Source organism: Drosophila takahashii, chromosome 4, assembly GCF_030179915.1.
Source record: "Drosophila takahashii strain IR98-3 E-12201 chromosome 4, DtakHiC1v2, whole genome shotgun sequence".
Lineage (NCBI taxonomy): Eukaryota > Metazoa > Arthropoda > Insecta > Diptera > Drosophilidae > Drosophila > Drosophila takahashii.
The window spans coordinates 2544365-2560346 of NC_091682.1; the positions used below are offsets into that span (position 1 = coordinate 2544365).

Consider the following 15982-nt stretch of genomic DNA (forward strand, 5'->3'; position numbering starts at 1 on the left):
GGAGAGTATTATCGGGGTGGGTTGGTGCAGAAATGTGAATGGTTATCGGGAAGTGATCACTGCCGTGAAGGTTATCTGATACAGACCAGCTACATCTATGAGGTATCTTTGGAGATATCAAGGAGACATCTATGTGAGTGAAGGTGATATGGGTTGAAAGGTGCGTGGTAGAGCCGTCGTTAAGGACTTTTAAGTTGCTTTCTTGAATAGCTCGTTCGATTTTTTTTCCTCTTGTGTTTGTGTGCGGGGAGCCCCACAAAGGACTCCACGAGTTAAGGTCACCGAGAAGTATAGATGTCCCATTAAGGTTATCCAGGGTATTTGATACGTCAGAAAATGTAAAGCTTTGATTGGGGGGGATATAGGAGCTTATAATGTTTATGGTTTGGTCAATACTAAGCTGCAGTACTGAGCATAGAATGTTGGAGTTTATATTTTGGTACGTGTGAGGATCCCTTGCTTGGCTACGGTGTTTTGCAGGAAATTGTGGAAATAACTAGTATATCCTTTAGGGGAAAAGAAATTAGTAAAATTGTATGGCAGATAGGTTTCCTCCAAAAATATTATATCGGGTGAATGGTCTTTTATAAGGTGTTTAAGTTAGTTCTAGTTATTTAAAATCAAATAAAAACACCTCTTAACGAGGTAAAAAACTAGTGACGATCGCACCTTCAACATACAAAAGTTCTGATATCAACATTTGTGACGAAAAATTATTACACTCGTCATTAAATACACTTTCTAAAATTTTCTCATTTGGCCCGCCCTAGCATACTATTTTAGCCTTTTTACCTTCATAGGCATTTTCTATTGCAGCGTGCCGAATGAGAAAATCTTAGAAAGTGTATTTAATGACGAGTGTAATAATTTTTCGTCACAAATGTTGATATCAGAACTTTTGTATGTTGAAGGTGCGATCGTCACTAGTTTTTTACCTCGTTAAGAGGTGTTTTTATTTGATATCAGAAGTTTTTGTTTGTTTACATTTGCTCTCATAGGAGCTAATATATACATTTAAATTTAAATTGGTCAATCATAATTTGTAAACCATTGTATTTAAACAAATTAAGTTAAAAAGGCGTTTAAGTATTTCAAAATACCTTTTAAACGAGGTATAGCACATGTCTGTAGCTTCAGTAGTGTAGAACTTACAAACTAACGAAATTTAGCTATTTCTAGCTTTTTTTCCGCTAAAGCAGCGGGTTTTTCCAAAAGTCGTAAAACAAAAGTTTCCTATTTGGAACTCCTGAAAACAATTGAAATGGTTCTATGAGCCTAAAATACAGTTTGGATACCCACGCACAAAATTAAACACTCAGGAAGCGTTAGTTGTTCTGAGCTGGCAAAAGTGGCTATTTTCGTTTCTGAATAACTTTTAAACGCGATTTTTTACATAAACATGATATATACCAAAATTTAAGGAATCTCAAGGGCTATACAGTTTAAAGTTCTAAGGAAAATCGTTAGAGCCGTTTTTGAGAAAATTAAAAAAAAAAGTTAAAAAAAAAGTTTAAACAAATTTTCTTTTGTTCATATCTTTTTAACTATTAACTTTACACAAATTTCATATAGAGGCGTTTATAGCATTTAAAAATACCTTTCAAACGAGATGCAGCACAAGTCTGTAGTCTCTTTAGTAGTATAGAAGTTACGGCTTTCCGAATTTTAGCTATTTATAGCTGTTTTCCCGCTAAACTAGCGGGTTTTTCCAAAAGTGGTAGAACAAAAGTTTTTTATATCGATGTGATGAACGTCATATTAAATTTTCAGAACTTAAAAAACATATTTTGGACAAACTGACAAACAGAATTAAATTTTCATTTTGGGAAGAAGAAGAAAATCTTATTTTGGCTATAACTTTTGAACGGAGCGTCGGATGACCCCTCATTCGACGGGTATTTTCAATAGGAATACAACTAAAACATTGCGAGGGGGATTTTATCCCCACCGGCCCCAACAGCTCCAAAATTCGAAATTTTCACTTTTTCACTTTCACCTCTCTCTCTCCCAAACCAATTGATTTTCTTGAGGTCTTGGTATGCAATCCTTTAAGTTTTTGCAATACCTTTCGATTGGTGTATTACTCATTACGATCTGACTATCACAGCAGATTTTCATTTCTTCGTGTATATATAGTAGTCGCCTTCGCACACTCTCCTGGTGCGCTTCGTCACTACATGGATTGCCGTCCATAGTGATACCATGGATATTCCTTTGTATTATAGCAATTGGCATGATAAGGTTATACTTATAGATTTTATTCTTGCTTGATTGTAATGTTATGTATTTAAATGTAGGAATGTAAAAAAGGAGAGGATCGGGACTAAAAGTCGGGATAGTCCTTTGTTACGTCAGAATATGTAGGGCTGTTTGGGGAGTTAGAAGAGATAGATTCGTTTGGTTTTGATCTTGAGGTCTGTTTGGAGCTATGGTCGTCTTGTTCTATGAATTTTTGTACTTCAGATCTGAGAGCGTGAGATCTTGCTAAGTTTTTTTGTAGAATACTTTCGTTGTTTGAGTTAGAGAATTCAGTTTTGGAAGAGTGGTTGGTAATTTCTCTTTGGCAATCAAAGAGTTTGCGTGCGTAAATGATAAGAGAGATTTTTGAGCTTTTGTTGAACAGGTGGGTGATTCGGTATTGGTGGTCCCGTGCATGGTGGAACTATACAAGGTGGTCTCGTCAGCTCTGCTGAGGACGTTAAATATGTTTACCTCTCTGTCTCCCTTAAGCGATAGAATGAGATAGCTAGATAGAGACTGGCACAAATAACGTCCTCAAAAGAGGGCAGCTCACGCGACGAGACCACCTTGTATAGTTTCACCATGGTCCCGTGGAGCTCGGCAATTTTGTCGCCAGCGCTGTTGCCTTCGGGTTGGTGACGACCGAGTAGGTCAGCGTGGAGTTGGTTGTCGTGCTTTGTTGTTGTTTTAAGATAATGCGAGCTTCTCGGAAGCTGCATTTTCTTGTCGTTTTTATCTGTAGAAGTTTTTTTTGTGCAAGCGGAATGCAAGTGTAAGGGACGGGAAAGTGCGAAGCGAGATTGCATGATACACAGGCGGTTGGGTTACCACATTTCTTTAATGTGCGTCCTAATAACTGACATGAATTACACCTCATAGGGTTTGGAATCTAACTGTGTGCCAGGAGATGTCTAATTTTCTTGGAAGGGTGTAAGAGGTCAAAATTTTGCCAAATGGTTTGGGAGTGCCGTCGATCAATTTTGTGAATTTATAAACGCTGTGAACATTCTGAGACTTTAGCTCGTCAACAATTTCGCTTTCTGGGATGTTATCTAAGCAGGGTGCCTAAATGGTGCCTTTAACAAAGTTAAGAGAGTTGTGGAGTTTGCACTCGATATCGCATTAGAAGATTTCCATCACGGAGAGTTGAGATCGATATGATGTCTTTACTGATGTTTTTAAAAGCTCTGTGGACTGCAAAACAGGAAAAATCTGATATGTTTTTTTCTGAGTTATTGGATGATACACCTAAAAACCTTGGGTTTTTAAGCTGTGGTTCAGAGAGTTTGGGAAATTGGATTGGAAGGTTTTGAAATTGTCTTTTTTTTTGGCTTTGGTTCTAGCGCTAGGTCTGGAAAAGCGGTTATCCCCTAAATTAGGTGGCCCGGAAGCCATGGTTAGAAAGTAAATTTGTTACAAGAATTGGGTATTTTATTCACACGTGCGCGTTCAGGCAAAAACGTTTTTGGCGATAAGCCGGGTGATGAAATTTCGCGATAAGCAAGGCACTGACAATTGGATAGGCACAGACGTCCGCACTCGAAGAGAGATAGTCGGTGACTGGATTTCAAGATTATATGAGATGACCCCTCTAAATATGTATACTTTTTGCTATCATGTTAGTCACAGGGTCACAGGCCGAGTTGATCTAGCCACGTCCGTCTGTCTATCTGTCTGCCTGTCTGTCCGCCTGTATGAACGCTGAGATCTCGGAAACTACAAAAGCTAGAAAGTTGGGATTTCCCACACATATTCTTGGGCTTCCTAATCAGCGCAAGTTTATTTTAGCCGAGCGTCACGCCCCCTCTAAAGCCCACAATCGCCCACTAACGATTTTAAAATGTGTCTGGGGCCTACCCCTTTAAAGATTTCCGAGAAGTATAATAAGTTATAAGTATAATATGATTTTGTTGTGTATATTTATACCTATCGAAATGTAGACGACATTTTTCAAATCGGACCATTCATTTAAATGTTAAACGCATTAAAAAAATTTTCTATATCCATCTTCCTCGCACTCCCCTTAGCCGAGTGACGGGTATTAGATAGTCGGGACACCAACCCGACTATAGCGTTCTTTCTTGTTATACCCTTGCAAAGAGTATAATGATTTCAGTAAGAAGTTTGCAACGCAGTGAAGGAGACGTTTCCGACCCCATAAAGTGTATATATTCTTGATCAGCATCACTAGACCAGTCAATCTCGCCATGTCAGTCTGTATGTCTGTTTGCACGCGGACAGACAGACGGACGGACATTAATCAACGGGTACTTGGCTCCCGTGATAGCTTGGGTTATTTAGGTGATTTCCCCTAGTGTCAATGCCCGACTGATGCACTTTGCCAGCTACTGGTGTAGGGTTACCAGTAGGTCGATCGCGGTCGTTGATCTGACCGAAAAGATCATCTAATTGCACATGCCTTTGCTTGTTTCGGTGAGTCAACGGGTCGATTGCCCCTCTCCCTTTGCCTCAAGATTCGTTGTTGTTTTCTATGTGCATCTTTCTCCATCAAATAAATTGAAGGAGAGGGCGTACGTAACAAACCAAATACATTTTAAAGAAGAATGAACAAGGAACACTATGAAATTAACTGCATTAAAATATTCCTTCACGTTTCGTCACAATCGAAAGTTACGCAGGAAGTCAGAGAAGTCACTTCAATTAGCTCTCTTTTTCTAAAGACGCCAAATTTTACAAAAAATTTTTGTTAATTTTTGGCTAAAAGAGATATTTATTCAAAGGGTTCTAAATATATTTAACTATTTTAGGACTATAAAACAAAGTTCAATACTTTTCGACCGGTTTTTTCTCTTGTATATACTTATTTACAGTATTCACGTCTACGTACTACGTTTGTTGTTTATAGTAATAAGCTAACCACACAACCTTATTTATTTACAGATACGAGCAGGAGTCCAAGACTCAATTCGTTGTAGATGCTGTATACGCATTTGCCTATGCACTGCATAATTTGCATAATGATCGTTGTAACATCCAAAGCGACCAAACGTCCGAACAGCGAAAACACCAACATAGTGAGTCTGTGTGGTATAGAAAATTAACAACTGACACCAAGTCCCAGGCGTGTCCCGACATGGCTAATTACGATGGAAAGGATTTTTACAACAATTACCTGTTAAACGTGTCATTCATAGGTAGGGTACTTCGTCTTTGTTTCAATACTCGTAGAGTAAGAGGGTATATTGCATTCGTGTAAAAGTATGTAACAGGGAGAAGGAAGTCTTTCCGACCCTATAAAGTATATATTAGAGCCCTGCATGAGTAGAGTCAAAGCTCCCTTTGATTTCATGAGCCATTCGATCTATCTATGTTTTTCAAGTCATGACTCCTATAGCTCATGTCTCCTATAAGACATGGCTCATACTATGAGCCATGACCTACTTAACTCATAAGAAATGAAGTGACCTAGTCGCTTATAGGGTTCATTGTCAACATAAATAAGTTGATTTTGTGAAAAATATTTATTTCTGATTTTTATTTATCATGGTGATAATTAAGATAAATTTTCAGCCTTGTGTCAAATAATACGCGAATTCTTCACGTCGTTTAATTCGCGAAATCGAGTGATACGGATATTTTTATGGTCAAATAGTCCTCGAATTCTTCATGTCAAATAATCCGCGAATTCTTCACTTCGAATGATTCAGGTATTCTTAAGGTCAAATAGTTCGTGAATTCTTCATGTCAAATAATCCGCGAATTCTTCACTTTGAATGATTCAGGTATTCTTAAGGTCAAATAGTCCGCGAATTCTTCATGTCAAATAATCCGCGAACTCATCACTTCGAATGATTCAGGTATTCTAAAGGTTGAATAATCCGCGGATTCTTTATGTCAAATAAACCGCGAATTCTTCACGTCGAGTGATACGTGTATTGTTGAGGTATGGTTGAGGTTTAGGTCGAATGGTTCGGGTATTCTTTAGGTCAAATAATTCGCAAATTCTTCAAGTCAAATAATCCGCAAATTATTTTGACTTAAAGGATCTTATACCATACAAAAATATTTATCCTGCCTTTACAAAAATAAAAATATAGTTATTTCTGGAATTAACAGATTAGAGATATTTTTGACCTGAGTCATGACTCATAGGGAGTCATAGGGTGTCATGAGCTATAGGATTCATTACCTATAAGAGACATGAGGTTTTAGATCAGATCCAGGCCATGAGCTGAGCCATTTAGATCCAAAAAAATTTCCGACATGAGCTACTCGAACCTTTTTTGAAAATGTGAGTCAAAGGGCCCTATGACTGAACTCATGCAGGGCTCTAGTATATATATTCTTGATCAGCCATGTCCGTCTGTCTGTATGAACGCTATGATCTCGGAAACTACAAAAGCTAAAAGGTTGGGACTAATCACACATATTCTTGGGCTCCCTATGCAAAGCAAGTTTCATCCGAGTTCCACGCTCACTCGTACGCCCACAGTCGCTTTAAAGGACTTTTAAAAAACCCACATCTTTACAGATTAAATGACATTTTATTGTGTTTATTAATAGATAGGGGAGAGGTCTGTAGGTTGAGACGGTCTGTAAATTGAGACACTCAATTTTCTCAAAACTTATCCACTAAAAAAATTGTTTTTATTTTTTTTTTGTAGTCTTTTTTAGTAACAAAACTTTTGGGGAAAACATTATAAGCCAGGCTCTAGCCAGATTAAAGCTGTGAGAGTCGTTTACCATTTTTCACCAAAAAAATTTTTGTCTACTTTTTTCAAAATTCCATTTAAAATTAATAACGTTCTTAAATTAACTTGGTAAGAGATTTAAAACATTAGTATATTAACTGTTAACTAATTAGAAAAAGAATCAGCTTAATGTGACAGTCAGAACAAAAGTTATTAATTTTTTCCCGAAACATCCCATTTTGTGTAAGTTGAGACACTTTGAGCGTGTAAGTTAAGACACCCGTTTTTCATACAAAAATGCCTTGGGCCAACAGAGGTCGCTTTCTGCCTAGTACATTTCTTTGATATTAGGGGAAAAGTGAATGTTCAAAGAGCCTTTTGATTTTAATTGTTATTTGGTCTAAGTTCTTAAAAAATGGATGGGAAATAATTTAGGACGAACTAAAATTGATTAAACTAACATAAATAAATAGTTCCTTATAGTTTGGAGTACTTTTTGTGTGAGTATTATTGACTTTTAAAAGTGTCTCAACTTACAGACCTCTTTTTCAAAATGTCGTTTTTTGGGACTTTTCAAAAAAAATAATTTTTCAGTTTTCCCTAAGGAAAAAAAATATTTTTTTTTTGTTTTTTATTAAGCTAATAGACTAACCTTTCGATCAGTACCAAATGCGTAAAGTTTTATAAGTGAATGTCGAAATGGCAGATTAAAAACAAAAGGTGTACCAACCTACAGACCTCTCCCCTATCGAAATGTAGAAAAAAATTTTAAAATCGGATAATCCATCAAAAATTTATGAGCACTCTCTCTAGCTGAGTAACGAATATCTGATAGTCGAAGTACTCGACTATAGCGTTTTTTCTTTTATTATTCTATACTTTTAAATTGTGCATTGGACTTATCCTGAAAAGATCTTGCTGGCAGCGAAGTCAAATTTGATCGTCAGGGTGATGGATTGGCCAGGTATGATATTTTAAACTATCAACGTCTGGAAAACTCTTCAGGATATCAGTATAAGGTAAGACCATAATCTCTTATCAAATCAATAACGTTTTAAACCGACCCCTATCCAGAGACAATACAGTATAGGATTTATTTTCATGATTTGCGACTACAAAAAATGTGTTTAAACTTACAAAACCATTCAATTATGGTTAAAATGGGCATAGCTGACTTGTACAGTAAGCTCAGCATACATACATATTTTCGGAGTTCGAATCTCACCCACGACAGAAAAGAAAACCTTATTATAAAATAATGAAGCTAATAAACATGAATTTTTGTAACCAATTGAGATTTACACAACGGTTTTAAAATTGTGTGGACTTACTTTGATTGTAAACTAAATAATATAGGGGTCTGAGAAACTATCAGAATTGGGCCGTTGATTTAGACCGTTGATTTAAAAATACAAACAATAAAGTCTGGAATTCAATACAATTTTACAATATGAATGTTTTGAAAAAACGCACGTAATTGCATATAAAAAATAAACTCTGAAAAGCAACATTCTTTTTATTAAATGTGTATTTAAATTTAGAAGGAGATTTTATCAGAAATCTGAAATGTTTTCAACCCAAATTCTTATAAAAACTTCGGCAAGCCGAACCTTGGCTCCACGGTGGTTTAATAACAACATTCATAGTAATATTATAAATTGTAACATGAAATGTGTCTAACGTTAGTTAAATAATATTTCAGGTTATTGGTAAATGGTTTAATGGATTGCAGCTAAATTCTGAGACAGTTGTATGGAATAAGGAAGCTGAGCAACCAACTTCCGCCTGTTCACTGCCATGTGAGGTCGGAATGATAAAAAAACAACAGGTATTTATTATTTAAGCTATAATGACGAATGTATTTTCACATTTACACCCTTTGATTCTTACAGGGAGATACCTGTTGCTGGATATGCGATAGCTGCGAGTCATTTGAATACGTATATGATGCGTTTACCTGTAAAGACTGCGGTCCAGGCCTTTGGCCTTATGCAGACAAGCTTTCCTGCTATGCCTTAGACATTCAGTATATGCGATGGAACTCGTTATTTGCCCTAATTCCCATGGCCATAGCAATTTTAGGGATTGCTGTGACAATTATTGTAATGGTCCTATTTGCAAAAAATCACGATACTCCATTGGTAAGGGCATCAGGACGAGAGCTAAGCTATACTCTTCTCTTTGGTATTTTGGTCTGTTACTGCAATACCTTTGCGCTGATAGCCAAACCAACAATTGCCTCATGTGTTCTGCAGAGGTTTGGTATTGGTGTTGGCTTTTCCATCATATACAGTGCTTTGCTTACAAAAACCAATCGAATCTCACGAATTTTTCACTCTGCATCTAAATCAGCTCAGCGTCTTAAGTATATTAGTCCACAATCACAGGTGGTAATAACAGCATCTCTGATCGGTAAGATATGAAATTTGACTGAAGCCACCTGAAGCCATAATCTTACATAATCACCTTTTAGCAATACAGGTACTAATCACAATGATTTGGATGGTAGTTGAACCACCTGGAACTCGTTTCTATTACCCAGACCGAACGGAAGTGATTCTTAAGTGCAAAATTCAAGACATGTCCTTCCTCTTTTCCCAGCTGTATAATATGATTCTCATAACAATTTGCACTGTTTATGCAATTAAAACGAGAAAAATACCAGAAAACTTTAATGAGTCAAAGTTTATTGGATTTACGATGTATACCACTTGCATAATCTGGCTAGCTTTCGTACCCATATACTTCGGTACTGGAAATTCTTATGAGGTACGTTCTTGAAAGAAAATATTTTAGTCACTAAAAGACTTCGGTCTAATTTCATCGCCCTTACGTTTTTTTAAGTAAACCCTTAACGAATAACGAATTAAGTATATATCATATATACAGCACACTTTAAGTTTTTTTTACGAATTTTTAACCAATAAGGTGCTAAATTTTCCTGACTTGTAATGTGGAATCCACATTGTGGATTACACACTGCAACATAATAACACTGTGCAGCATTTTTAGTGCTTTTTAAATTTACCTCGATGGATGCTATATTTTTGGATTCGTTACGAATTCCCAAGTTAAACTGCGTTTTCCTAAAAGTTCCCCGACGCAAGGATTCTTAGCAAAAGGACCTCAAAGTTCGAAAAATTCTGAAATTGGCCAACTTTGCAGAGCTCTCAGAGGCAAATGGATGCATGGTTTGATTCTATGTTAAAGTTTTTTAAAAGATACACCCTTTATCTTTAAAACCCTATACTTAAAAATTTTTTAAGATTTTTTTTAAGGCAGAAACAAATTCTATAAAACATAGTCAAAAAACATAAAAGTATACAGCTGCGGTCAAAATGGTAGTAGTGTTGCCGCCCTGTGTATTTAAAAGTTTGTTGTTGTAATTGATCTTTTCCTGGTAATATTGTATTGATTATAATTTTACTATTAGACTAATTGGATAAGAAAAAATTACAACATCAAACTTTTAAAAACACAAGGCGGCAACACTGCTACTACTTTGACCGCAGCTGTATGTTTTTCAGTTTTTTGACTATGTTTTTAGGAATTTATTTCTGCCTTAAAAAAAAATCCTAAAATTATTTTATGTATGGGGTTTGAAAGATAAAGGGTGTATCTTTTAAAAAACTTTAACTTCGAACCAAGCCATGCATCCATTTGCCTCTGAGAGCTCCGCAAAGTTGGTCAATTTCAGCATTTTTCGAACTTTGAGCTCCTTTTGCTAAGAATCCTTGCGTCGGGGAACTTTTAGGAAAACGCAGTTTAACTTGGGAATTCGTAACGAATCCAAAAATATAGCATTCGTCGAGGTTAATTTTTGATGCTGCATAGTGTAATTATTGTGTATTATGTACACAAATATGTATAACTTCAACAGCAGCGGCATAGGAATTTTGGCAAGCCCACGAACGCGCTGCCTCGACTGGCTGATTAAGGGCCGGTTTCTCGAGTCCCTGTTAAAGTCCCTGATAGCTATCTGTCCGAAAAACTTAAAGACCAGATAAACTGTTCGTATAAGCAAATCGGTTTTCTTGACTCCTTTAAATTATGTAAACAAGAAACAATTACAAAGTGCTGTTAACGCACAGAATTGTGCTGTAAAGCGCCAAAAATGGTGTGCATTGATTATTCTATCAGCTGCTTGGGTACATTTCAAAGGCAAAGTCAGCTGTGATTTAGTTTCTTCTTCTTAGTTGGCATTTTCGAATCGTTTTATCGAATCGAAAACGCTTAGCAGGGAGTCCAAGTCCCTGGCAAAGTTAGCTCTCACATTAATGCTCAAGAAAGCCAAAATGCCTTAGCAGGAACCTTATCGTAGGAGAAATGTTACCCGCACTCGAGAAACCGGCCCCAAAAGTTATAAAACATATGTCTAATCAGGGGTGTTCAAAACTGCCTTATGGCAGTGCATTTACAAACACAATTAAAATAAAATCACACGCACGCGAGTAACGACTTACGCACAGTCATGAAAAAGACAACAACACTTTGCATTGTGAGTTGAGGAAAAAAAATAAGTTCAATGGAATTGTTGTTGGCTTGGCTCGTTACGGACAGCGACACAAAGAGGAACTTGCGTGTGCCTTAGGAAAGTATGGTATGTGCCGATCCGTATGCTAAACGCCGAACCAAAAACAAGTGTGCCCGCGTGCCATAGGACTAAGCACCCCTGGTCTGTAAACATATATACATGTTCATGCTCATATTCATATTCAGATATCTTCCTTAAGTAATCCTTATATAAACCAATAAATAACCACATTGAAATAATCGATTTTATTTTTCAGGTGCAAACTACTACGTTGTGTATTTCAATAAGTCTAAGTGCGTCTGTGGCTCTTGTTTGTCTGTATTCACCCAAGGTATACATCCTCGTCTTTCACCCGGACAAAAATGTTCGCAAGTTGACCATGAACAGCACAGTCTATAGGCGATCAGCAGCAGCTGGAGCACAGGGTGCGCCTACCAGCTCCGGATATAGTCGCACACAGCCAGGTACCACTGTACCTACAGGGGCGGTAGGTACTACAGCGTCAAGTGCCCTTCCAACACAAGACAGCCCCAATCTTGATGAACTATCGGGTCAAACGGCTGTTGTTCACAAAAAAAGTGAATATGGTAATGGCGAATTCTTGTCTGAAGAAGGCGAATGTGCTGAGCCAATCAGCAACCGAGTAAAAAATTGAGATTCAGTCCGAGAAATATCACACTTAAATATTTATTAACAACCGATGCTTTTTAGAAAAGACTAGTTATCTTATGGAAATATACATCTTAATTTTAGATTATACTTCGCCACTTAAATACGAAAAGTAACCTAATAATATCACGTTTAAAGTAGGGCAATGCCCATATACTAGCATAGTTTAGTGTAAGAAAAATCTCTAGAGATGTATAAATTGAGCAGTGCTCCCATTTGTCAAAATAGGCAGTACTTTCATCTGGGATGAAAAATATAAACAAATTTTAATTAAAACCACTACACCATTTTGCTTTCCCTTTACTCATTAAGTAAAGGGGTATATTGAAGGCTAGCAAACCCATACAAGTAGAAAGAATCGCGTTAGACCCTGTAAATCGTGTTCTATCGGTGGTTGGTTTACGGTTGACATAACAGATTTCTGTTGGAAAAGACTTCTACGATACCCCAGTATACACAACCAATTTATGTCTGCAGACAAAAAAATTTGCTTGGTAAAATTAACCAACAAAGATAGTTACGTAACTATTAAAATAGTTACGAGTATTTTGTTTTTGCTTTGGGTTTGTGTCTTTGCTAATTGTGTGTATTTTGTTGTTGTGAAATGACTATTTACTTAGTAGAATTGACAATTTTGCTGGTTCGGGCCTCATTGACAATTATTACAGTTGATTTTACCAAGTTTTTTTTTTCTGTGTGTTTGTCCAAATCAACTTCAAGATCTCGGGAACTATGAAAGCTACGCCTGTTATTTTCTAAGTTTCGACACGCCCTTATCTGCTGATTTATTTGCTTAGAAGTTTTGTGCATATCTCTGCAATTTTTAACTTTTTACTGCTGAACTAGCTTTTTTTTAGAAACAGAATTATATAGGTAATATAAAATATATGGGCGGTTCTTTTACAAACCGAACGGATTTGGCCAAAAATATTTTTCACATTTTTGATTTGTTTGAAACTTTTTTTACGTGTACTATTCGGAAAATAATTAAACACGTGTATCAGGATTTGACCGAAAAAAACTATTTTTTTTAGTTTGCCAAAAAACGTGAATTTTAAAAAAGTACCCTCTCTCTGAAAATCTGTATCTCCGGTTGTAGTAACCCGATTGACTTCGTGTCTTTAATTCCTCTAAAGCCTTTTATTTACAACAATTTTTTTTTATAAAACTAGTTTTTAATTTTAAAAAATAAAAACCAATAAAGATTTAAAACCTTTTTTTAACATTTTCCCCACATAAAAAAAAAAAATTTTAACTTATCACTTGCGCTATGTTGTTAGTTACAATCGGTTTTTGTTAAACAAGTGGAGCCATTTGTAGTTTTTAAAATATCGATTTTTTTTAACAAGGCCTCGGTTTTTTTTTAAGAAAAAAGTCGCAGAAAGTAGGGGTACTCACTCCCCCTTATCGGATCCTTATAGAATTAATGTTTTCTCATCGTTTACTAGTTCTTAAACAATTTTTAATAATTCAAAGTTAAGTTTTAAGTGCTTTGACAATTTCTGAATGACAAAAATTAAAAAGTCATTTTTAAATATATTTAAAAATTAAAAAATTAAAACCCTCCATTAAATAATGAAGTATTTAAAAATAATTATATAAATATGTTAAATAAAATACAAAAAAAAAATTGTATTAAATTTAAAAATAATTCTTAAAAATGTATAATAAATTACATAATACAAAAAAAATAATAAACAAAAAAAATTGTAAAATTATTGATTATTTAATGGAGGATTAAATAAATAATTGTAATTTTTGAACAGATTTAAAAATGACCCTTTACTTACTTAAGAGTGAGAGAGTAGCCCTACTTGCTGCGACATAATCAAAGAAAAAAGCCGACACATGGCGCAAATGCTAAGTTAAATAGAAACATTTTTTTTAGTGGCGGAAAATGATAAAAAAAATTTTAATCTTAATTTGTTTTTATTTTTAAGAAATTAAAAATTAATTAAAAAAAAAAAAATTTTTAAGTAAGAGGTTTTAAAGAAAGTAATGCAAAAGACACGAATAAGAGGGTACCTTTTCAAAATTCACGTGTTTTCAAAAACTAAAAAAATTCTAAAAAATTCTAAATTCTAAATTCTAAAAATTCCGAATAATATACGAAAAAAAGTTTCAGCCAAATCAAAATTGTGACCCAAGAAAAGGTGTTCGGTTTGTCAAAGAACCGCCCATATATGTACGTTACTTTTCCATTTGTTTAGGACTGTCACAGAAGTAGTGGCTTTCCAGAACTATTTTCGTCACTACGTGTAAGTTTTATGTTCTCAATATGCATTAGACACTCCATTGCTATGACCTCAAGATTTGGAATACGTTGTTTTTACCTTCTTGACCATAGCCTTCAGATCTGACCCAGCCAGACAGCATAAAAATCTCTGGTGGAATCAAATCCTTTACATGAGATTATTATCTGACGCAAGAAACAGTAAATGTCCAGAAAAATATTCGTAGAGGCATGATGGCTGTCTACACGACCATTTTAGGTGCCTTAGACTTAAACGAATCATTTTTAAATCCATGAGAAATAAAATTAGAAAAAAATGAAGTAAATATGTTTTTACTGTTTATAATAAATGTTATTATTATTAATTTAATTTGTCCATACAAATGGACAACGGTACAGTACTGAGAAAAACACATTTTAAAGTTCCTAACGATATTTTTTTGGATAATCCTTTTAAACATATATTTTAACATATATATATTACTCAGTTAGAGATTGGATTAATGAAAAAACAAGACAGAATGCTATAGGGAGTGCGAGGGAGATTGAGATATAAAACTTTGATCGGGCATAACTTTTTAACGAATGGTCCGATTTGAAAAATTTCTTCTACATTTCGATAAGGATAAATATTCACATATATACACACATTGCATTTATACTTCTCCGAAATCTTTAATGGTGTGGGCGCCAGACACATTTTAAAATCGTTTGTGGGCGTTAGAAGGGGCGGGGCGCTCGGCTGAAATAAACTTGCGGAGCAAGCCCAAGAATATGTGTAGGTAATCCAACTTTCTAGCTTTTGCAGTTTCCGAATTCTCAGCCTTTATACGGACAGATAGACAGACAGACATGGCTATATCGAGTCGGCTAGTGACTCTGATCAAGAATATATATACAATATAGGGTCGGAAACGCTTCCTGCTCCCTGTTACATGCATATTCCCTGCACGAATACAAATACCCTTTTACTCTTCGAGTAACGGGTATAATAAAATTATCTTTTTTTCTAACCAAGACCAGGGAAAAAATTATTTGGTAAATTTCGATATTGTTAGGAAATGTTTGAAATCTTTTTTCAATATATTTTGAGCCAATTATTAGGGGGATTCCCTAAACTGTTGAATTGCTGAATTGTTGAATTTTGGTCAGCTGTTAATCAGCTGTTCCATACAAAGTCAACTTTCAGAAATTTCAGCAATTCAACAGCCTCGGGGCTGTTGAAAATTTTGTTGAATTGCTGAAAAGCCAGAGTTGTCACCTTTTTTTGAAAGTCGTGGCAACTCTGTAACATTTTACTATCACCAGTACGCATTATTTATTTTGAAATCAACTTAGAAAGCATATTTGTGGTTCGTTTTACCTTGGTAACACTTTTAGACAGTAACTAGCAATAATAAATCAAATTTTACATGCTTTAAGTTCCGTGAAATTTTTCAACAAATAACAGCTGTTTGAAAATTCAACAGGAACCATTTTGGGTCGTTCCCTTAATTGCTGAAATTTTTTGTTGAATTTTCAACAATTCAGCAATTCAACAGTTTAGGGAATCCCCCTATTGATTTTTAAAGAAATTTTGAAACATGTGAAAAAACTTGTATGATACAAAATTGGTACTCCCACAACTTTAAACTTGAGTCTGGCTGGTAATTA

General features: G+C 35.4%; 1 protein-coding gene across 2 annotated transcripts in view; it reads left to right on the forward strand.

Moving 5' to 3' along the window:
• mGluR (metabotropic Glutamate Receptor) overlaps positions 1–13643 on the forward strand; it is a 33209-nt gene extending 19566 nt beyond the window's left edge. For both annotated transcript variants that reach the window (XM_070218105.1, XM_044395347.2), the window contains exons 4-9: positions 5143–5396; positions 7806–7912; positions 8596–8721; positions 8786–9305; positions 9367–9662; positions 11684–13643. In XM_070218105.1, coding sequence (XP_070074206.1) covers positions 5143–5396; positions 7806–7912; positions 8596–8721; positions 8786–9305; positions 9367–9662; positions 11684–12082 — 1702 coding nt within the window. In that variant the 3' untranslated portion in view covers positions 12083–13643. The remainder of the gene's footprint in view (positions 1–5142; positions 5397–7805; positions 7913–8595; positions 8722–8785; positions 9306–9366; positions 9663–11683) is intronic.
• The last annotated feature ends 2339 nt before the right edge of the window (positions 13644–15982 follow it).